Genomic DNA, 23,672 nt, shown 5'->3' with positions numbered 1-23,672 from the left:
CTTGCTTTCAGCCCTAGCCCTGTGGGGTGTGATTATGATCTCCACCTGAGGCCTAGAGCGGGGCAGGGACTTGCCCCAGGTCACACAGCTTCTTAGGAGGGTTTCAACCCTCCGACTTCCTGAGGCCCAGGAGCCTCTAGACCTCCTTGGGAAAACAGAGCCATGCAAGAGATTGGCCCCTGCCCTCACAGGCTGGAGTTCAAGGCCGGCTCTTGCTAGTGGCCAAAACTACTCTCTCTAGGTTCCTCAGTCACCTTGTCTAGAAGCTAAAGGTTGCTGGATATATAAGCAAATGGGTGGGGAGATGCCAATTTGACATGAGTGGCTGGAAGCTGTGGGGACACCAGGGAGGAAGGAGGAAAGGGCACAGGTCAGCTCTGGGGCAGGGGAACCTCCAGCCCATGCTGGCACTAGCAGAGCCTGGAGCCAGGGCCGGCGCTTAGGGGGTCAAGCTGTGGGCCGTAGGTCTTGGGCAAGGGCACTTCAAAGAAGCATAGGACAGCAGCTCCTTGGGGAAGAAAACAGGATGGGCACCTATTTCCTGGGCCGGAGCCTCTTCTCCTCCTCCAACCCTGTGTCTCCCGAGGCCAGGGCAGCCCCCATTAGAGGGCTCCTTCCTTCCCAGACACTTTTTTCCAGCCTTGGTAATGGTAATAGGGTTTCTCAGCAAGCAGTAATGGTGAAGGCAGGCAGCCTTTCCAGACTCTACCCTTGATTAAAGGAGAGTCTTGACCTACAGGACCCTCCCCAGAGCCCTGGCTTCAAGGATGCACTCTCATGGAGGGGAGCTGGGGCCCTGGGAGGGGTAGGGCTGGGAAGGCCACAGCCTGAGGCTGAAAGGAGGAGCAGGGTACACTCCAGTCCCAGTAGGGCTCAGGCAGGAGGGCCACGGCTGGGCACAGACCCCCAACCACAGGAGGTCAGGACCGACCGTCAGCCCCCTGAAGAGGCCTGGGGCAGGTAAGTGCCTTGCAAACAGCCTCTCAGCCTATGGTATAGAGCCAGGATTTGAACCCAGTTCTTCTTGGAGTAGGAGTTCCTACTCCAAGGCTAAGGTTCCGTGCAGGGTGGCCCAGCTTCCAGGAAGGTGGCAGGCCAGCACAACCACGTGCACCAAGTGGTCTTGGGTGGATGGCCATGGGAACTGGACAGGAATCCGGGTGTGCCTGGGACTGGCACAGAATGGAGAAAGAGGGAGAGTCAGGAAGAATGCTCTGCCCAGAGAACCCTCAGAGGGGTGCCCTGACCTGTGGACATGGCTGGAAACCGTCACACCAACCCTCACGGGACGGACAGAAAGGCCAGCTCTCAGGGTGGAAGCATCTTGGGGGCACAGCTAGAGCTGGAGGTCTTCATGGCCTGCAGGCCCCACTTCCACCGAAGCTGTTGGGCATGAGGGGCTATTTGAGGATCTTCTCCCTTCAATCTGTTTGCACCCTCAAGTGGCAAATCAATGCTTGGTGTGGTGGGGAATCTGGACTGGGGGAAAGTGATCCTCCTATCAGGCCAGGCTTCGGGCAGGAGGCCAGGCCACGAATGGGGCACCCAGTGGAGAGGGTGAACACTGCCTTATCCGAAAGAGCAAGGGTCAGCCCTTCCTCAGTGCCCAGCTTGGCTGCAGGGAGGCTGAGGCCAGAGGAAGGGCATAGGGAGGTGGTCAGCTCACTCTCCCCTTCCCTGAATGGAGCCCTAGAGCCTATTGCCCTCACAATGCCCAGCCTCTGTCTTCTCTTTGTCTCTTCTCTGTGACGATAGGGCAAAGGAGGAGCCCAACGTCCTGGGTTGGAGTTTGGATGCAACCTCAGCTGTGTGACCCTGGTGCCAGTCCCAATCCAGCTCTCAACCTCACCAGCTGCAGCTGGCTTCCCCCACAACATCCAGAGAGTGTCTGTGAGGGGCTGGGGGCAGAAATATTGCCACTCAGATCCAAGACCCTGTTTGGGATGGCTCAAGGTGAGCCTGCCGTCCACGGAAATCCCCCGGAGCTTCACAGCCTTATTGGGTGGTGTCTACAGGGAGGCGAGGAGGTGGAGGAGAGACTTCGTGTCAGGGGATTTGAGCCACACAGCCTGGGTTTAAAGTCTCAGCTCCTGTTTCATCTACCAGTGCGACTTAATTCACCTCCGTGGTGTAGTAATTGAACTGCCACGAATTTTCCTATTTAATCTTTCTTACAACCTTCTGAGGAAATGCAGGCACAGAGGAAGCCATTCATTCTTTCCAAATCATTTGTTCAACCAGTGCGGCGACCTGCTATGAGTGTGGCATAGTTCTAGGTGCTGGGGTTCAGCGGGGACCAGGTAATTTGCCTAATAGCAGTGGATTTGAAGACCACTCCAGCCTGGTCGGCGCAGGGCTCAGCCCCACGGAACTCACAGTCTAGAAGTGGGAGACAGACAATAAACGAATGAATGAGACCATTTAAAGATGCAGAAAATCACACAGGGGGAGGGAATGGGATGCGCCGTCAGCCTATTGGAAGTGGGCCAGGGCTGTGTGGAGGACCCAGGAGCCGCAGGGCGGGGGTGTGGGAGCCCCGGCGCGGCGCCCTCCCGGCGGAGCCGTCTGGGCTGCTGTCCCGACGCACGCTCCTAGGGGTAGCCGCAATGATCGCCTTCATTATTGAGTCCCGGCCCCCTCACTGCCCAGCTCTGTGCGCACACGGGTCGGGAGCGCAGAGGACGCCCCAAACAACTTCGCGCTTCCCGGCCGGGCCGCGCCGCGGGGGAGGGGCGGTGCCCGGCGCGGACTCCGTTTCCCACAAGCCCGCGCCCCGCGCCATCTTGCCGGTGGGCGGTGGCTGCCGCGGTTGGCCGTTCGGGCTGGCCGGCCGCCTCCGCTCATCCCCCTCTCCGGCCCCGGCTTCCTTCGTTGGGGGCGTGGGACCCTGCTAGTCAGGGCGTCTGGGGACTCGGACAGCTCCCGCCGGCCTTCTCCACTCCTCCATCCCCGGGACCCCGGTCCACGTGTCGGTCCGTGCGCAGGAGGGGGTTCGCCCCTCGCTGGCCGAGGGCTAGAGGACCCGGACATCGGGGACCGCAGCGTCTCCTCACCAGACTCCCAGTCTGCACACGCTGTCCACTTCCCTGCATTCTCAGAGGGCCCCTATTCTAAGGTGGCCTCAATGAGGACAGAATGTGGAAGGGTCCAGGGAGGACTAGGATCCTGGCGGGAGCGCAAAGCGTCGTCCTGAGCACTTAGAACGCCTGGGTTTGGGACTGGACGGTGGCATTTAGTGGGTATGGACAGCTAGGCCACCCTCTGCAGAAGAGACCCCTCCCCTACCCCTGCCCGGGGGCGGAGTAAGGGAGAGGGGCGCGTAGAGGGGCTGTCCCTTTAAGGGGGTGTGGTCGGGGGGCGGAGTAAGAGCGAGACAGAGAAAGCGCTTCGGCGGCGGCAGCTCGGGCGGCGGCCGCGGGGGACAAAGGGCGGGCGGATCGGCGGGGAGGGGGCGGGGCGCGGCCAGGCCAGGCCCGGGGGCTCCGCATGCTGCAGCTGCCCCCGGGCGCCCCCGCCGCCGCCCTCGCCGCGGAGCCGCGCGGAGCGGAGCGGGCGAGCTAACCCGAGCCAGCCGGCGGGCGTCCCGGAGGCGGCGGCGCAGGGAGGGGCCCGACGCGCGCACGTGGCCCCGGCGGCCGCCATGGCGGACAGCGGCACCGCGGGGGGCGCGGCGTTGGCGGCCCCGGCGCCCGGGCCGGGCAGTGGCGGCCCAGGACCACGCGTCTACTTTCAGAGTCCCCCCGGGGCCGCAGGAGAAGGCCCGGGCGGCGCGGACGATGAGGGCCCAGTGAGGCGCCAAGGGAAGGTCACCGTCAAGTATGACCGCAAGGAGCTACGGAAGCGCCTCAACCTAGAGGAGTGGATCCTGGAGCAGCTCACGCGCCTCTACGACTGCCAGGTGTGTTCCCACCTCGCGCCGACACCCTAAATCCGATCTCGAGCCGGTCCGCCTGGGAGCCCCACTGAGCTCGCCTGTCACCAGAGTCAAAGGGCACTCTGCTTCCGCGCGCGCTCCCCTCCTCTCTGCACTCCCCGCCCCGAATATATGCTCTTTCTTGTCTGACTTAAGTCACTTCTGTTTTCTCCGCTGCCTCAGACCCTGCGCCTCTCATGCCACTCCCCAGGTCAAGCTTAGTGTCCTCCAGAAGCCTCAAGGCGGAGCCTGGGCCTTGGGCAAGAGGCAGGGGGGCTAGTCTGGGCTGGCAGTGGCAGGAGGTCTCACCCCCTAGTGCCCGCTGGCTTAAGACTGTGGTTACACGGAGCTAGTCTATAGGTGGCTGGGGCTGGGCTGTTCTGTGGGCTAGCCTGGAACTCCATCTTGGCATGCGTGCAGGCTAGCCCGTTTTCTGGGCTCTGCCTCTCCACCCCCATGACTCCCTGGTTGTTCAGATGGTGACTCAGGCCCCGGGGGGCAGGGTGGAGGAGTGGGCTTGCCCGGTGCTGCCTGCCTACCCTAGCCCAGCCCTGGAATGTAGCTGACTCCAAACAGGATAGGGGCTTCCTGGGGAGGGTGGGGCAGGGTGGTGGGCACCCCCTCCCTCACCAAAGCATGGGCTCTTTGTTTCCTCTTTGCCAGGCCCGGGTCCTTCCCAGTGACCCCTCAGCCTTCACTTCCTCCTCACTCCCTGGGAGCTGTGACAGGTGTTTGGGGGAGGGGAGGGGGCTATGATGAGCTGGGACAGCTGCACCCACCAGTGCCCTGGTGAGATGGGGGGTCCGGATGCTGGGGAGACACATCTGTTGGGTTCCCAGCCCAAGGTCTGCAGTCCTGGCTAGCTGGCCTTGTCTGGCACCCCTGGTGCCCACTGGCAGGGACAGGAAACCCCCCCACCCCCCTTTGGGCAATTTGCCTTGGCACGGGCCTGATCTGTTTTCCTCCTCAGAGCAGCTGCCGTTGTGTCTGCTGGGCACAGGGCCGGGTTCCTCCGAGGTAGGCAGGGGCCTCGACCCAGAGCCCCTTTACAGCCTCTAACTCAGGCTCTTGTCTCTTCCCCCTCCCCCACCCCCACCCCAGGAAGAGGAGATCCCAGAACTGGAGATTGACGTGGATGAGCTCCTGGACATGGAGAGTGATGATGCCCGGGCTGCCAGGGTCAAGGTGAGGGAGCTGGGGGGACGGCAAGCGAAGGGCTGCCTGAGGCACTACTGTGGAGCCAGGCCCTGGAGTCTCAGCTCCTGCCTCAGCAGAATGGGGCCAGTGCCTAGCTGTGAGGTGGCTGTGGCATCTCCTGTGCCTCAGGGTGGCCCCAGTCCCTTGGAAGTCGGTATAAGTGAGCTCCAGGCCGCTACTCCTGAGGACTCACTTATCCCTCCTCCCCCATACCCTGCTAGGAGCTGCTGGTTGACTGTTACAAACCCACAGAGGTAAGAGCTTTCCCCAGGGGCAGGGTGAGGGGAGCCCGGCTCCTGACATCCTGGGGTCTGGTCTCCCTAATGTTTACCCTCCCACCCAGGCCTTCATCTCTGGCCTGCTGGACAAGATCCGGGGCATGCAGAAGCTGAGCACACCCCAGAAGAAATGAGGGTCCTCGACCCAGGTGAACGGTGGCTCCCACAGGACAATCGCTGCCCCCAACCTCATAGCAACAGCAATACCAGGGGACCCTGTGGCCAGGCCTGGTGCCATGAGCAGGGCTCCTCGTGCCCCTGGCCCAGGGGTCTCTTCCCCTGCCCCCCTCAGTTTTCCACTTGGGGTTTTTTATTGTTATTAAACTGATGGGACTTTTTGTGTTTTTATATTGACTCTGCGGCGCGGGCCCTTTAATAAAGCTAGTATACACCTTTGGTGCAGCTAACAGACTCCACTGATCTCTTTTAGGGGGGCATGCCGCTCTGTGACTTCTGCCAGCTCAGCTTCTCCCCAGGTGACCGCAGGCCTTCCTGAGGGCCACGTAGTCATGGCGATAGCCCAGTGCTGGCTCCCAGACCAGGAGCTGGAAGTGGCTAGGGAGCTGTGAGGGAGTGGGGAGCAGTATTGCTGTTGGCAGGCAGGAACACTCCTGTTTCTCTGGGAAAGGGCCACCATGCCATTGAGCCCAGACCCCCAAGACTACGCAGTCAGGAAAGGAGACGGTAGGGGATGCTGGAGCTGAGGTCTCTGAGTCTCTCAGCACCCACAAACACACACAGTCACTCCATGGGCTTCTAAGGTTTTTTTTTTTTTTTTTTTTTTTTAGAACAATCTGGTCCCTGGATGGGGGCCTCTCCCCCTGCCCCTCCCCAGTCTGGCTACAGCTCCGATCGTCGCTCGATTTTGAGCAGCTCCACCTCAAACACCAGGGTTGCACCACCTGTGGGGGAGAAGTGGGGTCAAAATGCCAGCCAGAGCCACAGGGAGGTGGGCTGGCCGCAGGTGAGGGGGGGTCAAGAGGTTGACTACCTGGAATCTTTGGGGGAGCTCCCCGCTCTCCATACCCTGTTGAAGATGCAGAAAGAAATGGTCAGCGATGGCCACGCTCCCTTCCAGCCTAGGCAAAGGGAGGGTGTTCTGCCCCTCAGCAAGAATGGCAGAAATGGAGAGGGTGTAATGGAGATGGGAAGGGGGTGCCAAAGGCCTGGCAAGGGCAGAGCGGGGCCGCTACGGCTGAGTGCTTCGAGGATCTTGCCCTGTCCTCACTGCTAGACACAGCCAAACTTGGAGGACACACGTATTATAATAGACATGGTGAAGACCAATGAAAGGCGGAAGTAGTTTTCATCCTTCCCAGTCACACACCCCAAACCCACTCTGCACCCTCAGAGGGGCCTCTTACCCAGCTCGGATGGGATCACCAGCTTGCGCTTTTCCCCCTCACACATCCTGCAGGAAGACACATGCTCAGCCCACGGCAACACCCAGGGCCCCTGTCCTGTGTCCCTGGGGCTTGCCTCCCACAGCTTACCTCTTGGGTGGTGGCCATGCATGCCCCCCCCTGCTCCCAAGCCCATTCCCCCATGACTCACCCCAGCAGCCCCTGGTCCCAGCCCTTGATGACCTGGCCTGTGCCAAGGGAGAATACAAAGGGCTGGTTCTGGGGCAGGCTGCTGTCAAACTCCGTCCCATCTTCCAGCTTCCCCTGTGAGACCATGGGAAGGCCAATGAGGAAGAGGGGACCACCCCTGACACCCTCCTCCCTCAGCTGCTCTCCCCATCAAGCTGGCTCCCACAGCACTGGTGGTCAGTCCTTTTTGTTTTTTTTTTGTTTTTTTTTTTTTTTTTTTTTTTTTTGAGACGGAGTTTCGCTCTTGTTACCCAGGCTGGAGTGCAATGGCGCGATCTCGGCTCACCGCAACCTCCGCCTCCTGGGCTCAGGCAATTCTCCTGCCTCAGCCTCCTAAGTAGCTGGGATTACAGGCATGCACCACCACGCCCAGCTAGTTTTTTGTATTTTTTTTTTAGTAGAGACGGGGTTTCACCATGTTGACCAGGATGGTCTCGATCTTTCGACCTCGTGATCCACCCGCCTCGGCCTCCCAAAGTGCTGGGATTACAGGCTTGAGCCACCGCGCCCGGCCCCTTTTTGTTTTTTTAAATGGGGTCTCACTCTATTGCCATGGCTGGAGTGCAGTGGCAGGATCTTGGCTCACTGCAGCCTCCACCTCCTGAGTTCAAACAATTCTCCCACCTCAGCCTCCCAAGTAGCTGGGATTACAGGCGCCCGCTACCATGCCCGGCTAACTCTGTATTTTTAGTAGAGACAAAGTTTCATCATGAGGCCAAGCTGGGCTCAAATTTCTGACCTCAGGTGATTCACCCGACTTGGCCTCCCAAAGTGCTGAGATTACAGGTGCAAGCCACCGTGCCCGGCTGGTCATAGTCCTTTAAGAGGACAGAGCCTTGGGCAGCTGACAGTACACTGTCACTGCCTGCTGGTGCCCACCTGGACAGTAGGCAAGGGCAAGGCAGAACCATGAAAACCGGCTTAGAGGGAAGAGGGGACTTGCCCAAGGTCACCTACCTGGCTAATAGACAATCAGACTCCCAAGCACTTTCTGGTCCTTGGAAGCCCCACCCACTCCCCAAAGGCCGCCCATCCCACTCACCGTATAGTGCATGTGCAGGACATCCCCTTTACGAGATTTGATGGGACAATGGTCCACCCGTTTCTTGACCCCGATCTGCAGCTTCCTTTTGCCCTCGGCCCCTGTGGCTGTGGCCACGGCGCTCAGGCAGATGGACAGTACTGTCAGGACCTCGACCCAGCTCAGCCTCATGTCTCTGTGGGCACAGACCCCGACCGACAGACTGAACGGGGGGGGGGGACGGGGGAGACAGGAAGGGCATGGAACACGGGCAGGTACCAGGAGGGTCCCACCACCACTGTATCTTGCTTGCCCCGGGGATCCCCTTTATCCCGGGTCACCGCCCTCTTCCCCGAGCTTCGGGACCACACTTACCAGTCCAGTGAGAAGGGGGCTTGGCCGAGGACCCCAGCAGCGGGGGGAGGGGGTCAGGGGAGGCCACAGCAGCCAGGGCCCCGCCCCTTTGCTCACCCTCATACCTTCCCTCCCTCCCGGTCCCCACCTCCGCTCTTCAGTTCCCACCCGTCCCTTTACGCAAAGTCCAGACCCTATCTGGCTGCACAGCAGTTGCCCCGACTGGGCGGTCCCACTCACGCCACACCCAGCTGCCCTCGGCCCAGCCCACCCACACCTCTGCGGCTGTTGCAGGGGGTCGGCCCCGAGGCACCCACACATCCCCGCTGGGTGGCTCCGAGGAGCCCGGGTCCTCGGGAGATACCCCCCAGCTTGGCCCTGTGCCTCCGCCAGGGGCGCCGCCCCAGCTCTGAGCCCTTGGGGGTCTCCGGGGCACCCAGACTGGCCCTGTGTCCGCTGGCCGCTGAGACCGCTCCACCCACACCACCTCTCCCGGAGGAGTTCTCGGCCTACCGCGTCCCCAAGCTCGACCACCACGGAGACCACCCCCGCGTCGACGCCCGGGGCCATTACTCGTGCCGGGCGCCTCACTTGGTTCCTTGGCACCGCCGGTCGGAGGACGCGGCGCCGGCCCGGGGCCTGCAGCCCCGCCTTCGTCAGAACTAGACCCCTTTTCCGGAGCTGTAGCTACGCCACTCACCGGCTGAAGCCCCGCCCCCAGCGCCTGCGCTCCGTTCCCCTCGGCTTCCGAGCCCGAGGCTCCGCCTTTCACCTCCTCCAGCTCCTCCTTCAAGAGCCAGGCTCCGTCCCCCGACCCTCCTAGCTCCGCCCCCCGCCGCCGGGCTCCGCCTTCCACTGGCACCAGCTCGGAGGTCCCACCCGTCCCAACTCCACGTCCCGCCCCAAGCCCCAGGACTCCGCCCTGTGCGGCGTGAGAACCCTCCCCCTGCGGCATCTCCGGACAGCTCCGGCCAATTTCCACCCCCAATTTCCTCGTCACCTAGTTCTCGTTGACACTCGGAGCCCGGCTCGCTCCTGCCCGGCCTGATCCAGCCTGCCCTCTTGCACCCCGGGTCCCCCCGGCCCGGGCTGTGGCCCCCGCTCACCTCCTCGCCGCGCCCCCGGAGTCAACTCCGGTGGTGCTGCTGCCTCTGCGCAGGCGCGTCCTCGTCGCTACCAGGCCGGGCCACGCCGCCCTCCCTCATTGGGCCGTGCGAAACCCGCGGCCACAAGACCGCTGGCGCGGCTCTTTCCCTAGCCCCGCCCCCGCGACGCCGCTGCCCTGCGTCACTTCCGGCGGAGAGGTAGTCCGAAAGGTTAGGTGAAAGTGACTTCCGAAAAGTCCGGAGGCACTTCCGGCCGAGGTGATAGTAAGGTCAAGCGGGCATGGGTTCCCGGAGGGGGTCTTGAGGCGCCATTTCAAGTCGCTTCCAGCCTCTCCCACAGCACTCATCATGGCCCACAGCCCTCAGTCGCCGTGGAAAGATCCTGGGCTTCAGGTTTGAATTCCGGGTGCTTGGTAGAATCTGGCATCCGACACAGGCGTGTAACACGGGCTTGATGACACCCACCCCACCGGGCCCCTGTAGGACCAGATGATTTCCAATGCCAAGCCCTGACCTCCAGCCATTGCTCCTGCCCGCATCTCTCCCCCATGAGCCAGGCTTACCTCTACCTGTGCAGCTGGGCTCTGACTCTTGACTGGAATGATCTGGCTGGGCCCTTTCCCCCACCAGATTTACTTTGAGGCGCCCCAGCACCCACCAAACATCTATCAACTGAAGTAATGAGCCTGCAGTTGAGAGGCAGCTAAACCTAGGTTGAAGGTTCCGAAGTGAGGGCCAATCCCCAGGCCAATTAGCCTTTTTGAGCCTATTGCCTCGATTGAAAAAGGAAGACAATCATCATGCTGACCTCAGAATTGAGGAGGTGCATATGAAAATACTGTGGGTGTCTGGTGGGGCCCTAACCCTCCTCTGCCTCATGCTAATTGACCTGTGGCATGACCGGTGACATCATGACTGAGAAAATGATTTGAAAGTAGTCATCGCTGTCAGGAATGGTCTCTTCATTCAACCCACTGCTGCCTTGGGCCCACTAAGATCATAACCACATGTTCTGACGCAACACCTCAGAGAAAACCTCCATTAGGGTGGCTGTGCCTCCATGCAGGTCGCTGCCCAATTGAGTTAACTCTGCCCGAGTGTCCTGCCTCAGTGGGCAAAGCACTGGTGCCCAAGGCTGGCCTTTTGTACATCCCAAACTACTCAGCCCTGGGCACTGGAGGCTTCAGGGAGAAGAGGGAGGGGCTGGGCTTGGGCTGGGATAGACAAGTCAGGTGAATCTCAGGCAGCAACTGCAGGGTTCAAGGGAGGTGAAGATGGAGAAAACTGGATTGGGTGGGTGCGGTGGCTCATGCCTGTAATCCCAGCACTTTGGGAGGCTGAAGCAGGCAAATCACCTGAGGTCAGGAGTACAAGACCAGCCTGGCCAACATGGTGAAACCCTGTCTCTACTAAAAATACAAGAAATTTGCTGGGCATGGTGGCAGACACCTGTAATCGCAGCTACTTAGGAGGCTAAGGCAGGAGAATGGCTTGAACCCAGAAGGTGGAGGTTGCAGTGAGCCGAGATCACGCCATTGCACTCCATCCTGGGCAACAAGAGTGAAACTTCATCTCAAAAAAGAAAAAAATACAAAAATTAGTTGGGTGTGGTGGCGGGTGCCTGTAATCCCAGCTACTTGGGAGGCTGAGGCAGAAGAACTGAACTCAGGAGATGGAGGTTGCAGGGAGCCAAAATCATGCCACTGCATTCCACCCTGGGCAACAGAGCAAGACTCTTATCTCAAAAAGAAAAGAAAAAGAAAACTATGAGGGTTGTGGTTAGGGGAGCCTGCTGCCCAAACCAGGCCCGCTAGCCCCAGACCTTTGGTACTTCCCTTTCAGGGAAGTGGGAGTGAAGTGAAGACAGGGCAGGAGCCGGGGCTTTAGAGTCAAGCTGCAGGAAACAAAAAGCAGCAGATGCTGCCAGTGCGGCCCGGCAGGAAGAACAAGTGTCCTTTTCCATTGTCTGAAGATGGTCTCAAGCTTCTCTGCAGCCCGAGGAACCACAGCAATCTGTTCCCTATGTGCACATGTGGAAACGGCTGCTCAGAGAGGCAGGGGCAGTGATAAGCAAGGTCGCTCAGCAGATCTGGGTCCCACCCCAAGCGCTCTGGCCACAGAAGGCTGTCTCCTTCCAGAAAAGAACCCCAGTGAAAAGCAGGAGGGCTGGCACTCTGTATCAACTGGGCTTTCCCTGACCTCCATGCCTGGCAATAACACGAAAGTGGTGAATCCATGATTCCAGCCCTGCCTGGGATCTGCAGCGGCGCCTTAGTCCTGATTTCCTTCATCTGCATGATGAGGGAGCAAGACAGGCTGTGGATTTAGTGATGCAGACATTCATGCCCAAACCAGCCAGCCTGGACAGTGACAAACAGTGACACAGGAAGGGAGAGCTGCTTTCCATCTCTTTTATCAGGGTTGGGGGTCACAGTTCTCATACTGAAGCCCAAATCCCATTAGGCAGAGGTTTGGGTCTTCTTAGTGAGGGGAGGAAGAGCCAGTTGTAAGACGCTTACTTGCCCAGGGTGGTTAGAAGCTGAGACAGTACCCCATTTTCCCCTGAGCTGGTACATGACCCCTCTTGCTGCCTCCCAGTCTCCTCTTCCAACTCTATCCAGTTAGATGACAGCCTCAGGGAGACGAGGGATGGCAGGAGAGCCCTCTGAGAGGCGCAGGTCCTAGAGCAGCTTCTGCCTGGGCTGAGGTCTTGGGGGCTTGGCCGTTTTCACCAGGCTCCTCTCTGTTCCCCCATTAGGGTATGGCCTCTTGAGGCAAGTCACCCCGGTGAGTCTGAAAAGCCGTATGTCACCTTCGGAGCTTCCGGCACCTGAGGAGGGAGGATGTGATGTGTTCATGCTGCTGGAACTCAGCCCCAGCCCTGGACTCACTTGCCCCTCGGGCCCATTAAGTTCACAACTTAGGCATCCTGCCACACCACTCAGCCCTGGGCGCTGGAGGCTGCAGGGAGAAGGACGAAGCTTCTGCGAAGCCCATCCTCTCCTGATACTCCTGGGAAGCTCGCAATGGCCTGGCCCATATGATGTCACCCCATGGCTTCACTGTGGGACACGGGTAGTGAGAGACACATCAGATAAGGGTGGATGAGGGTTCCACTATGTCCCCTGGTCTCTTGAAGCCCATAGGTAGGGTAGGTGTCTACCACAGAGGCTTCTGGGAAGGCCCGAACTGCAAGCTGGAAAAGCTGTGGCCCGCATTTCTTTCTTTTTTTTTTTTTTTTGAAACAGCGTCTTGCGCTGTCACCACACTGGAATGCAGTGGCACCATCTCGGCTCACTGCAACCTCTGCCACCCAGAATCAAGTGACTCTCCTGCCTCAGCCTCCCGAGTAGCTGGGACTATACGTGCACACCACCATGCCCAGCTAATTTTTGTATTTTTAGTAGAGACGGGGTTTCACCATGTTGGCCAAGATGGTCTTGATCTCTTGACCTCGTGATCTGCCTGCCTCGGCCTCCCAAAGTGTTGGGATTACAGGCGTGAGCCACCGCGCCTGGCCCTGTGGCCCGCATTTCTACTCCAGGCAGATGTCACCTCCTCCAAGAGATCTCTGACCTCTGAAACATCAGGCCAGGTGCTTCTCACCACAGCCCTTCACATCCTCTGCCGGCATCATCCCTCCTGTATCTGACTCCTGAGTTAGAATGTTTGACTTGCTTACGCAGTTCCAGTTCCCAGCAGCTGCCTGGTAAATATTTGTTCAACACATTCAACAGCTTCCCCTTCCCTGGCCCTCCTCCTACTGGCAGGCTCACCGAAGACCTGCTCCAGAACAGGGCTTTGATGCGTTTCCAAACAAATACCACCCCACAGATGCCTCACCTGCAGGTGTCTGGGTTGAGCTCTAAGCCCCGCCCTTGGCAACGGAGGAAGCTGCGGCGTCGGCAGCGGCAGCGGCAGGTCCGGTGGTCAGGGCGCTGGTGGCGCTGGGTGCAGCGTGGGCAGAGGGGCCTGGGGCTGGAGTAGGATGGGTGATGTCAGCTGGGGAGGGTGCTCCAGGGGCAGAATCCCAGCCCGGAACAGAGCGGGGCTGGGGACGGTGGTGGGGAGTGGCAGCCCTAGGGAGGAGAAGCGACATGTCTGGGGTGGGAAGGAAGAGTCTTCCCTGGAGCTGGGGTCGGGGTGGAGCACACAGGCTTTGAGGAAAAGGGAAAGCGGGAGACAGGTGAGAGGAGAAACATGGGAGGGGCGACAGCTTCCAGACTCACTGGTACTCCCACACTCAGCTGGAGTCCAAGAGACTCACCTGTCCGGCTTCACAGCACTGTCCTTTCTTTTAGGTCTGAAAAGTAAGAGAGATAGACAGAGACAAGAGGAGGAAGATCAGGAAATCCCAGTATCCTATTCTTTTTTTGTTTTGTTTTGAGACTGAGTTTTGTTCTTCTTGCCCAGGCTGGAGTACAGGGGCATGGTCTCAGCTCACTGCAACCTCCGCCTTCCTGCTATCTCAGCCTCCCAAGTAGCTGGGATTACAGATGCCCGCCACCACACCCAGCTAATTTTTACATTTTTAGTAGAGACAGGGTTTCACCATGTTGGCCAGGCCGGTCTTGAACTCCTGACCTTAGGTGATCCACCTGTTTCGGCCTCCCAAAGTACTGGGATTACAGGCATGAGCCACTGCACCCAGCCTAAGCATCCTACTCTCTTGCCCCAGATCCAAGGCCTACCCTTGGCTCTACTCTTAGGAACCTGGTTCCCAGTTCTGTGGACCACCATACCCAGAACCCCCAAGCCTGGTCTCTGAGAGCTGAGAAGTTGGGCCTGGCTAGCACCTGCATTCACACTGGCTGTGTTCTTCCAGGGACATCTCCCCCAGCTGACTGCTTGGGTACCGGATCATGAGGATCTGTGCTCAGAAGAACAGGGAGGACAGTGAGGGAGAGAGAGAAAAGGGATGCTCTAAGGCTGGAGGGAGAAAAGCTCACCCAACAGCCTGGACCCTGGCCGCCAGCCCTCCTCTCCACCCACCTCCTGGGCCTCAGTCTTCAGGCTGCCCCAGCCCCAGAGCCAGCCAGCATCACCCTGCCCACTGCCCCGCCTGCCCCATACCTGCATCCCCTGCCCGCTGCCCCACCTGCCCCAATACCTGCATCCCCTGCCCGCTGCCCCGCCTGCCCCAGTACCTGCATCCGGACTTGGTGCTGCCCAGTAGGCACACACTCCAGGCCATCGTCAGGGCAGCAGCCACCACAGCGCTGCACGGTCACACAGCTGGGCACCAGCTGTTTGGCCACAGTGCCCATGAGCTCCACAGTCAGGGGCACCACCACCTCCCGGGGCTGGCAGGTAGCACGAGTATACACATCTATCCATGACACTACTGGGGGCAGACCAGTAAAGGGTTAAGTCCCCACTGGTTTTCCTGCAGCTGCTCCCAGCAGCTGTCCTCCCCAGTCCCGAAGCCACAGCCACCCTCCACTAGCCCTCCCTGCTCTGCCCTCACAACCTGTCTTCCCCTGCCCTGTTTATCCATAACCAAGTAGCCCCACTGCCTCAGTTTCCTCCTTTGTGAAATGGGTAGAATAATAGTTTGTATCTTCCAGGGGAGTTACACAAGATGATGGACACCAGACACCAGCAATCAGGGCCCGTGATAAACCCTCTTAGTGCTGGCTAGAGCCGAGTTTTTTGAGTATTACCTTTCTTCTGGTGGCCAGGGGCATCAGGCTGGGACACAGGGGCCTGTGGGAGAGAAAAGACCTGGACCCGAGGTACACGCTAGGAGAGTCTGGCACTGTCGCCATCCCTGGGGATTTGCCCTTGCATCAGGAGGCTTCACCACCTCTCTGCCATCTTTCCAGATTGCTCTGTCCCTGTGGCCACTGCTCTAGCTTTATCTGTCTTCTCTTGGCTATCCTGGACCTACCCTGGCCCAAAACCCAACAGGTGCCCCGGTGGCCGCATCAAATCTCCAAGCCGCGGAGCCGAGCATGTCTGGGGGCTGCGTATAGATCAGGGACGCGCACCAGGTCCAGCGGGCACCGAGGCAGCCCCGCCCCCGGCGGTGCCCAGGGGACGGGGTGGGGCAGAGGAGTGGCCCCAGGCTAGCGCTGGCTGGCTGGCGGGGAGGGGCACCTCTCAGGGGATGCAAGCGCCGGGCCCCCGAGACGCCCGCGTTCAAGGCCAGACCCCGCAGATCCCCTCGGAGGCCGCGGGTCGCCTCCTCACTTCCGCCAACCTTGAGAGAGGGCAAGGCGGGCTGGCGCGCTGTCGGGCTGCACGTACCTGGGCGGGGGCCAGCTGCAGGAGCGCGGCGAGCAGCAGGGGGCGGAGCAGGGGGCTCATGGTGCCCGCAGGGGCCGCCCGCCGGGGGCGCCCGCATCGCCCTAGCCCGGTGGCGCGGGGGGCGGCGGCAGCCAGAGCCCCATGGCTTGGGCCCGGACGCGACGGGTGGGGGCCGGGCGCGGGGGGCGGCTCCTCCACGTCCCCCTCCCGAGCCCTGGTTTCAGGCAGCGCAGCGCAGCGCAGCGCAGCAGCGGCAGGAGGAGCCGGGCAGGCGGGCGACCGGTGGCAGCGGGCTGTGGCGGCGGGGGCGACGGGGGGCCGGGCCGGGGCTGGCGGGCGGGCGGCTCATGTGACCCAGACACGCGCTCCCCACCGGGCCGTGGGGCGGGGGCGGGGCGGTGGGGGGGGCGAGGCCGCCGGCGGGGCCCGCCCCCTCCACACACCCCATCCCGCCTCACGCCGCTGCAGGGGAAAGGGGACGCACCGCCCAGGGGGCCGGGCTCCCCGGTCGCCCGCCCGCTAGAACCCGGAGGGCGGGGCGCTGCCCCTTGGCGAGGCTGGGACTGGGGGCGCTGGGCCTAAAAGAGGGAGCCGGACACGAGCTCTGCAATCACTTTATTGCGCGCGTTTTGGAGAGCGGGCCCGTCCTGGGAAGGAAGCAAGATGCAGACCCCCAACCAGGTGAGCTCCTCAGGGGCCAGAGCCTGGGGGCACGATCTCGGGGCCTTGGGTTGGCCCTGGTGGTGGTGGCTGCTGCTGCTTCTGCCATTGTTGCTTCTGCTGGAGGCTGGCTCTGTTGGCCCTGGAGGAGAGGGCACCTGGGTGGTTGGGACAGAGATCCCCAAGGGTAGTGCCAGGACAGGGAGCTGGGGGGCAGAATAGAGCAGGGACAGACCTGGCCCGCGCCCGCGCCTCGTTGTACATGGCGGTGATGATCCGATCCTTTTCATCCATGAAGTTAAGGTGCATCCGCTCCACCATCCTGCAATGGGTCACAGTTAACTCTGGGACTCCAATTCCTGCTGTCCCTCAAGTCCTGCCTTCTTCTACCCCACTCTAGGGGTCTTACAGCTCTTTAACCTTTACAGGGTTAGGGACCTCAGCCTGACACTGCCTATGATAGGTGGGGAGAGCTCAGAGTGGCCCTGGCTTGTCCAGAGTCCAATGGCATCCAAAGGCCCTGGCTGCCCTTCAAGGTGTGACAGCAGCTATGAACATGGGGTGCTCCTCCCAGAAGACTAGAAAGGGTGTGCATCTAACTCTATCACTGAACTAGGCAGGCTGCTAGCAGTGGGCACTGGCCTTTAGGTATCTGCTATAGAAAATCAGCTTCGTGGCCAGGCACGGTGGCTCACGCCTGTAATCCCAGCACTTTGGGAGGCAGAGGTGGGTGGATCACCTGAGGTCAGGAGTTCAAGACCAGCATGACCAACATGGTAAACCCCTGTCTCCACTGAAAATACAAATAAATTAGCTGGGCATGGTAGTGTGCACCTGTAGTCCCAGCTACTGGGGAGGCTGAGAGAGAAGAATTGCTTGAACCCAGGAGGCAGAGATGAGGTTGCAGTGAGCCAAGATTGCACCACTGCACTCCAGCCTGGGTGACAGAGTGAGACTGTCGGGTGCGGTGGCTCAAGCCTGTAATCCCAGCACTTTGGGAGGCCGAGGCAGGTGGATCACGAGGTCAAGGGATCGAGACCATTCTGGTCAACATGGTGAAATCCCGTCTCTACTAAAAATACAAAAAATCAGCTGGGCGTGGTGGCGCGTGCCTGTGATCCCAGCTACTCAGGAGGCTGAAGCAGGAGAATTGCCTGAACCCAGGAGGCGGAGGTTGCGGTGAGCCGAGATCGCGCCATTGCACTCCAGCCTGGGTAACAAGAGCGAAACTCCGTCTCAAAAAAAAAAAAAGAAAGAAACACCACAGGGAAAAAAAAAGGAAGAAAAAAGAAAATCAGCTTCATGGCACGTGTGAGAGTGAGAGTGGCGGAGAGATGCGGATTGCCAAATGAAAGCTGTGCTGCATTTGCTGCTTGTGCTTGATTTTGTTTGGCTCAGTCCCTCCCTGGCAGCCAGCATGAAAGATTTACATTTGAAATATGAAAAACTGTAAGTGACAACGTTAGCTCTTAGTGCAGTGCTGTCTTCACTAAGTAAGGAAAGGCTCCAGAGACCGATTTCAAGCAACTCTCAGTTTGAGAGCACAAGAGCACGTGCCGCGAGGTGCTGTGCGGGGCCGGCTGACCACACTGGAATTCGCCCACCCTCCTGCCCTCTGCCCATTTCTCCCAGGGAGAAGAGGCGTTACCTGAAGACGACATAGTGCAGGCCCATGCCAGCCAGCATGAGCAGGAGGCAGTACCTCAGCACTTGCTGGTTGTATTTGTGTTGCTGCTGCCTAGCCTGGGGCCCCTGTGGCCTCACATGGTGAAACTGGGACCAGTACTGTGCATTGGGGTGCTCCCAGGAGCTGCTAGGAGGCAGAGGAAGGGACACTGTGGAAATGAAGCTCCCCAAGAGACCTGGGGTGGGGCAAGGAGAGGGCAGGACTACTGTACCTGTGTGTTTGGCGGGTAGACTTGTCACGGGCCGTGGTTCCTGGAGACTTTGGGGGCCTAGGTGAGCGGAGCTGGTCATCATACCTGCAGCGGCTCTGCTCATGGCTGAGCACGTGGTATGCCTCGTTTAGCTCCACAAAGCGGTTGTGCAGGGCTGGGTTTCCAGGGTCCCGGTCTGGGTGCAGCTGGGGTGGGGCAGGACTCCCCTTATCTCCCTTTGCCTGTCCCTCCCCAGGACCCATGCTGATGACATCCACCCACCAGGGCTCCAGTCATGGCCAGAGGCCCCACATGGTCAGTGACCCTCACTCTGGCCTTCCTACTCCTCAGAAGGCCAGAAAGCCATGGACTCCTGCCCCCTCCTGTGTTCAAGCCCTTCCTACCTGCCAACCCCCTGCATTTACCATATGCCCGGTTCCAGGTTTCTGAAGATCAGGTAGGTCAAGAAAACCAAGCCCAGCCCATCAGACGACCCCTGGCTCCTGCCCACAGCCTTTCCCCTGCCCTTGAGCACCTGCCACCCCCTTTGAGGGCTGAAAGAACATGCCACCAGCCAGAGATGCAAGTCTATTCCTGGGAACTTGAAGCATGCCCCCACTGGCTGTTCCTGCTCCCCCTCCCCACATTAGGGGCACTGTTACCTCTTTGGACTTGGCAAAGAAAGCTCGTTTAACTTCCTCAGTGCTGGCACCAGGATGTACCCCCAACACGTCATAATAATTCCTGGGCCTGGACCTGTGGAGAGAGTCCCAAACCTGCAGGGGCCGAGGAAACCCAGAAGATAGCTCCGCCCTGCCCTTCCCAGCCCCTCCTTGGGCCACACTCTTTAACTGAGCCTCCGGGAGCTGAGAGGCTGAAACAGGTCCCAGGACCGATCTGTCTCCAAATCAGCCCTCCCTTTGGAGTGTTGCAGGCATAATACAGGTCAGGATCTCTGAAAGTGGAGTCCAAAAACTTGTTGGAAAAAACTGATTCCTAAGCCCCACCCAATTGATTCCTTCAGTTCAGAATCTCGAGAGCAGAGGCCAGGAATCTGCATTTTGTACCCAGCACCCCCACGCACACGCCTCCCATGCCCCACAGAGGGCTATGCACAGTGATGCTTGAAAACCACTAGAGCTGTGGTAAGAGCGTTGGGTTTGACCTGGACTCAAATTCCTCCTCTGCCGCTTAAATCGATGTATGACCTTGGGGTCTTTATCTCCGATCCTCAACAGGGAAGGTGAGGGTTACCTGAGACAAACCTGGGAACCTCCTGACACGCAGTAGAGACCACAAATATCTCAGCACGTAGGACAAACAGTAACCCATTGAACAACCAGGCCGGCCCCCAGCGCCCAACTCACCGCTGCCCCGCGGCCGTTTCGAGGAGGCGGGAGGGAGGGCTGCGGGGCCACAGCCGGCACAGGCGCAGGGGCAGTAGGGGCAGCATGGCGGCGGGAGGGCAGCTGGAAAAGAAGGCCACCAAGAGCGCATCGGGACCAGGATGGGGCTAGACTTCAAGCACCCGGGACAGAGGGAAGGGGCCTGGCCCGGTATTCCTGCGAAGGAAGACTGAAGCAGGCCCGGGGAGGGGGCGGTTCTTGCCCAGGACCAGCCCCGCGTGTCCTGGACCTGCCCTTTCCTCTGACTGGGACATCCGCGGCCCTTCCCCGCGCTGGCTTCGGGGTCTGGACAACCAGCCCAGGACTTGAAGACCCGGTTCCCACCCAGGGAGCTTGAGGCCGGGCGAAGGAGGGGCCCCGCCCAGGCCCCGCCCCCACCGCGCACGGACTCCGCGGCTGTCGCCATTTCCTGCGTACATCCAGGCCCCGCCCTCGCGCTCTCATTGGCGTGGTTGCTAAGACCACGCCCAACTGGCCGGAAAATACGGTTGAGACCCCGCCCCTACGCGTCTACTGGCCCTTGGTGCCTCCGGCCCTCCCGCCTGCGGACTCGCTGGACAGGCGCGGGCGCTGGACAGGAGCGACAGGGACGGAGCCCACTCTCTGACTCTTTGTGAGGCTTTCGGCCCTGCCACCGTCTCTCCGTTACATTGCTGCTCCGCTCTGCAGCGAGGCATATCTCACAGAGCTGCTTCTGCCCCAGAGCCTCACTGGAGCCAGCAAAGGGAGGCACAGCCCTCATCCCCTGCTGGTAGAGGGGACACTGAGGCTGGCGGGGTTTTTTCCCCCCCCAAGTCACGTGTCCTGCCTTACACACTCAGGCCCCACTGCTCCTCTCTATCACAGAAACAGCAGATCCCAACAAAATGAATGAAGTCCTTTATTGTCTTCAGAATGGTTGGAGTAGGACTGGGGGCCTTAGGGCCGCTCCGGTGGGACTTCCCTGAACCCGGTTGTAGAGGAGAATGGCGCCTTTGGCCGAGGGACACAGCTCAGCCCACATCTCCATCTCCTGCAATCTCCGCACGTTCTGTGGGGAGACAGCGAGACCCAGGCATTCAGGTCTTGCCACATCTCCTGCCAGGGCTGTGCCTGGAATTCCTGAGCCTCGAGAGACCTCTGCACTGTCCCTAGGGAGGCATGTTAAGGGGCTGAACAGGTCCCTGGACCCTTCCCTTGCACTGAGGGCAAATCTTGTGACTCTGGAGGGAACTGTAACCCAGCCAACACCTCCCCTACAAGACAAGCATTGCCAGGCCTCTTTGCAGGCCCCAGCCCTGGCCTCCAAGACGGTTTGTCATTCTGCACCTGTGTCTCCACAAAGATGATTCCTGTAGACTCGTGGGCCTCGGGACCTCCACTCAGGTAGTGCTTCCTCACCTGCTCAGAAGTCAGGCTGCACCTGGACAAGAACACACAGGTGGCTTAGTGGGTGACCAGCCCCTGCGGGGTCCCTGTGGAGCCACAGCTTCCTCAGCCCATTCCTCACCATCCACCTCCCCAAGACCCAGGATCAAGTACCCGAGCCCACTCACTGGACGTAGAACTCGGCACTGGCTCGGCCAGCACTGGTCTCATTTCGGGCGATTCCCAACAGCAGGGGCTGGCTCAGGGTGAGCAGCGGCAGGTTCACCTGGGGTGGAGGGTGGAGGGGGGGGATTCCCTCCTATCAATGCCACTGCCCACATCCCTGCCCCTCTCAATGAAAATCAGCCTGTTACCCATGTACAGCATTTTACGCCTTCTAGATCAAGGTTCCAGCATCACAGAATGTCACCTGATAGCCATGTTTGTTCTACAGATGCACCAAAACCAGAGAGACTGAGCACGTTGCCCAGAGTCGCCCAAGGGCAGTCAATTTAGTGACTGGGACTCCCACATACTCCTTTTTCAACAGACTTGGGGAGGAGGCAACACATTTGTGATTGTTTCCATTGAAAAGAAGATTCCTTGGCTGGCCAATCCCAACACTTTGGGAGGCCGAGGCTGGTGGATCACTTGAGGCCAGGAGTTTGAGACCAGCCAGGCAACATGGCAAAACCTCATAGCTACTAAAAATACAAAAATTAGCCAGGTGAGGCCGAGGGCAGTGGCTCATATCTTTAATCCCATCACTTTAGGAGGCCGAGGCAGGCAGATCACGAGGTCAAGAGTTTAACACCAGCCTGACCAACATGGTGAAACTCCGCCTCTACTAAAAATACCAAAAAATTAGCTGGGCGTGGTGGCATGCGCCTGTAATCCCAGCTACTCAGGAGGCTGAGGTAGGAGAATCGCTTGAATCCAGGAGGTGGAAGTTGCAGTGAGCCAAGATAATGCCACTGCACTCCAGCCTGACAACAGTTTGAGACTCTGTCTCAAAAAAAAAAAAGAAAAAGAAAAAGAAAAAGAAAAGAAAAGAAGAATCCAAGGCAGCGGGTACTGAGGGCTAGAATTCCACTCCAAGTATGTCTAGTTGCAAAGCCAACTTCTTCCTTCAATGCTGGCCAGATGCCTACAGGCCTCCTGCCAGCCCAGACCTGTAGAATTCTGGCAAGTCCTATGCCTCCCTTCATGTCTACCACCCTGTCCAGGTCAACCTCACTCACCTCATCACAGATCTCCTGAAGGATACTGGAAAAGAACTCACGTACCACCAACTCCCCAGCAAGGTCCTGGTGCTGGGGGCTGTCACCAGGGCACAGGGCCTATGAGAAGTCAGGCTTAGCCCCTGCTCCCCATCCTCTTCCCTCCCACCCCATCTCAGGACCAGCAAGCCTATGCTTGGTGGCCCTGAGATCCTGATGGGACACAGTGTAAGAGTCTGGTGTCCTTTTCCAGGCAGACAACCAGAGGTCCAGCTTCAAAGGGGTCACACGGGGTGGGATGGGGTAGGGTATCTTCTTCATGTTCGTGATCTTTCCTCCCCATGCTTCTAGTTTCTCACAGGACTGGGGCAGGGGTCAGAGGGGAGGCAGCCGGACCGCCCTGAGCAAACTTTCCGAGAAACACCAGGCCAATTTTCCCTTTAAGGGACAAGGAAACCAAAGCTGGGAGGGTTGGGAGGGTGGAGAGCTGCAGCTCCCTTGAGCTGTCTGGGTCTTTGTGCCCAGGTTGGCATCTCACCTGAGGCTCAGGGTGCCCACCAGGCACGTCCACCAGCCCAGAGGCCTCAGCCACCTGCCAGGAGCGGCGCAGGAAGACAAGGAAGTCATCAGCCGTGGCCAGTGCCGCACCCACCCCCAGTGGGTCCGCCAGATAGGCCTGCGTGTCACTGCAGTCGGCGGCCCCCTGCTGTCGCAACCAGGCAGCTGAGCTGGACCAGTTGGTACCCAGGAAGTCCCGGTAGGAAGTAAGACCCAGATGTAGGAGCAGCTGTGGCCCCCGAGAGCCAGTGGGCACCAGGTTGGCTGAGTGCAGGCGAAACTTGGGGGCGTCGAAGAGCCAGGGTTGGGCCTTTAGCCGGGTCTCCCAGATAGCAGTAATGGCGTCGTCCCCACCTGGCAGTGGGCGACGGTCATAGGCGGGGCTCAGCTCAGCCTGGACCTGCTCCTGGGGCAGGCCCCCCGCAGGACACTGCAGCAGCAGGGTCACCTCAGGGTCCATGGGGGGCAGCTCTGGGGGAAGATACAGCCAGACCTGTCACCCAGGAGGGCCACTGCCACTCCTGGGCTGCGCAGCTGGCCTCCTCTGTCGCAGACCTCCTGAGGGCACCCGCAGCCCTTCTGCACGCCCCCCCCCCGACCACTCCTTGGGCAGCGAAGCGTCCCATCTTCCCCGCGGGAGCCCCGAGTCCCGCAGGGTGTCCAGGACGCCCGGGCATCCCTACCACCCAGAGGTCCTGGGTTCAGGTGACCCCAAATGCCCACGTCCCCCAAACCCAGGGTCTGCCTCCGACCCTGGTCGCGCGGAGATCCCCCCCCTCCCAGGGCCCAGAAGCTCCAGCCTCCAGCCGGCGCTCACCGGCCGCCGGGTCCCGCAGGCTCCGCCCCGTCCCCCGAAGCGGAAGTGCCCGCCCACTTCCCCCGCGGCTTTTCATT

The 23,672-nt window shown here is 60.0% G+C and overlaps 6 protein-coding genes across 24 annotated transcripts; 1 reads left to right on the top strand and 5 right to left on the bottom strand.

Annotated features, from left to right (window-relative positions):
- The first annotated feature begins 3,369 nt into the window (after positions 1-3,369).
- PPP1R14B (protein phosphatase 1 regulatory inhibitor subunit 14B) lies at positions 3,370-5,795 on the top strand. Its single transcript, XM_010348587.3, has 4 exons — positions 3,370-3,898; positions 5,015-5,098; positions 5,332-5,364; positions 5,454-5,795. The coding sequence occupies exons 1-4, from the start codon at positions 3,641-3,643 to the stop codon at positions 5,520-5,522; spliced, it is 444 nt and encodes a 147-aa protein (XP_010346889.3). The 5' UTR covers positions 3,370-3,640; the 3' UTR covers positions 5,523-5,795.
- Positions 5,796-6,120: 325 nt separating this feature from the next.
- Positions 6,121-9,625, bottom strand: FKBP2 (FKBP prolyl isomerase 2). Of its 13 annotated transcripts, none has more exons than XM_074401633.1 (6): positions 9,356-9,625; positions 8,023-8,197; positions 6,943-7,055; positions 6,753-6,799; positions 6,380-6,415; positions 6,121-6,290 (listed from the first exon to the last, which is right to left on the bottom strand). In XM_074401633.1, the coding sequence occupies exons 2-6, from the start codon at positions 8,191-8,193 to the stop codon at positions 6,229-6,231; spliced, it is 429 nt and encodes a 142-aa protein (XP_074257734.1). In that variant the 5' UTR covers positions 8,194-8,197; positions 9,356-9,625; the 3' UTR covers positions 6,121-6,228. The 13 variants fall into 13 exon arrangements, with proteins under 13 accessions (XP_074257734.1, XP_010346541.2, XP_003937696.2 ...); XM_010348239.3 differs by having other exon boundaries at positions 8,023-8,224; positions 9,462-9,625; XM_003937647.4 differs by having other exon boundaries at positions 9,462-9,625.
- On the bottom strand, positions 8,513-9,349 carry LOC120364622 (uncharacterized). The gene has a single exon (XM_039470977.2). The coding sequence runs from the start codon at positions 9,308-9,310 to the stop codon at positions 8,513-8,515; it is 798 nt and encodes a 265-aa protein (XP_039326911.1). The 5' UTR covers positions 9,311-9,349.
- Positions 9,626-11,858: 2,233 nt separating the features above from the next.
- On the bottom strand, positions 11,859-16,084 carry VEGFB (vascular endothelial growth factor B). Of its 4 annotated transcripts, none has more exons than XM_039470476.2 (7): positions 15,711-16,083; positions 15,125-15,167; positions 14,609-14,802; positions 14,258-14,331; positions 13,729-13,764; positions 13,305-13,540; positions 11,859-12,291 (listed from the first exon to the last, which is right to left on the bottom strand). In XM_039470476.2, the coding sequence occupies exons 1-6, from the start codon at positions 15,768-15,770 to the stop codon at positions 13,327-13,329; spliced, it is 621 nt and encodes a 206-aa protein (XP_039326410.1). In that variant the 5' UTR covers positions 15,771-16,083; the 3' UTR covers positions 11,859-12,291; positions 13,305-13,326. The 4 variants fall into 4 exon arrangements, with proteins under 4 accessions (XP_039326410.1, XP_039326409.1, XP_003938050.3 ...); XM_039470475.2 differs by having other exon boundaries at positions 14,609-14,805; positions 15,711-16,081; XM_003938001.4 differs by having other exon boundaries at positions 13,305-13,439; positions 14,609-14,805; positions 15,711-16,080.
- A 229-nt stretch (positions 16,085-16,313) lies between these two features.
- Positions 16,314-20,438, bottom strand: DNAJC4 (DnaJ heat shock protein family (Hsp40) member C4). Of its 4 annotated transcripts, none has more exons than XM_010348231.3 (6): positions 19,615-20,438; positions 18,910-19,003; positions 18,269-18,453; positions 18,019-18,183; positions 16,606-16,692; positions 16,314-16,512 (listed from the first exon to the last, which is right to left on the bottom strand). In XM_010348231.3, exons 1-6 carry the CDS (start codon positions 19,698-19,700, stop codon positions 16,401-16,403), a joined length of 729 nt encoding a protein of 242 aa, XP_010346533.1. In that variant the 5' UTR covers positions 19,701-20,438; the 3' UTR covers positions 16,314-16,400. The 4 variants fall into 4 exon arrangements, with proteins under 4 accessions (XP_010346533.1, XP_003937695.1, XP_010346531.1 ...); XM_003937646.4 differs by having other exon boundaries at positions 18,019-18,180; XM_010348229.3 differs by having other exon boundaries at positions 16,314-16,692.
- A 79-nt stretch (positions 20,439-20,517) lies between these two features.
- NUDT22 (nudix hydrolase 22) lies at positions 20,518-23,646 on the bottom strand. Its single transcript, XM_003937642.4, has 6 exons — positions 23,596-23,646; positions 22,759-23,249; positions 22,242-22,340; positions 21,189-21,286; positions 20,962-21,055; positions 20,518-20,683 (listed from the first exon to the last, which is right to left on the bottom strand). The coding sequence occupies exons 2-6, from the start codon at positions 23,236-23,238 to the stop codon at positions 20,543-20,545; spliced, it is 912 nt and encodes a 303-aa protein (XP_003937691.2). The 5' UTR covers positions 23,239-23,249; positions 23,596-23,646; the 3' UTR covers positions 20,518-20,542.
- Positions 23,647-23,672: the final 26 nt, after the last annotated feature.

Source organism: Saimiri boliviensis, chromosome 6 (assembly GCF_048565385.1).
Source record: "Saimiri boliviensis isolate mSaiBol1 chromosome 6, mSaiBol1.pri, whole genome shotgun sequence".
Lineage (NCBI taxonomy): Eukaryota > Metazoa > Chordata > Mammalia > Primates > Cebidae > Saimiri > Saimiri boliviensis.
The sequence above is the reverse complement of the archived record's forward strand: the minus strand, read 5'-3'. Positions and strand labels throughout refer to the sequence as shown.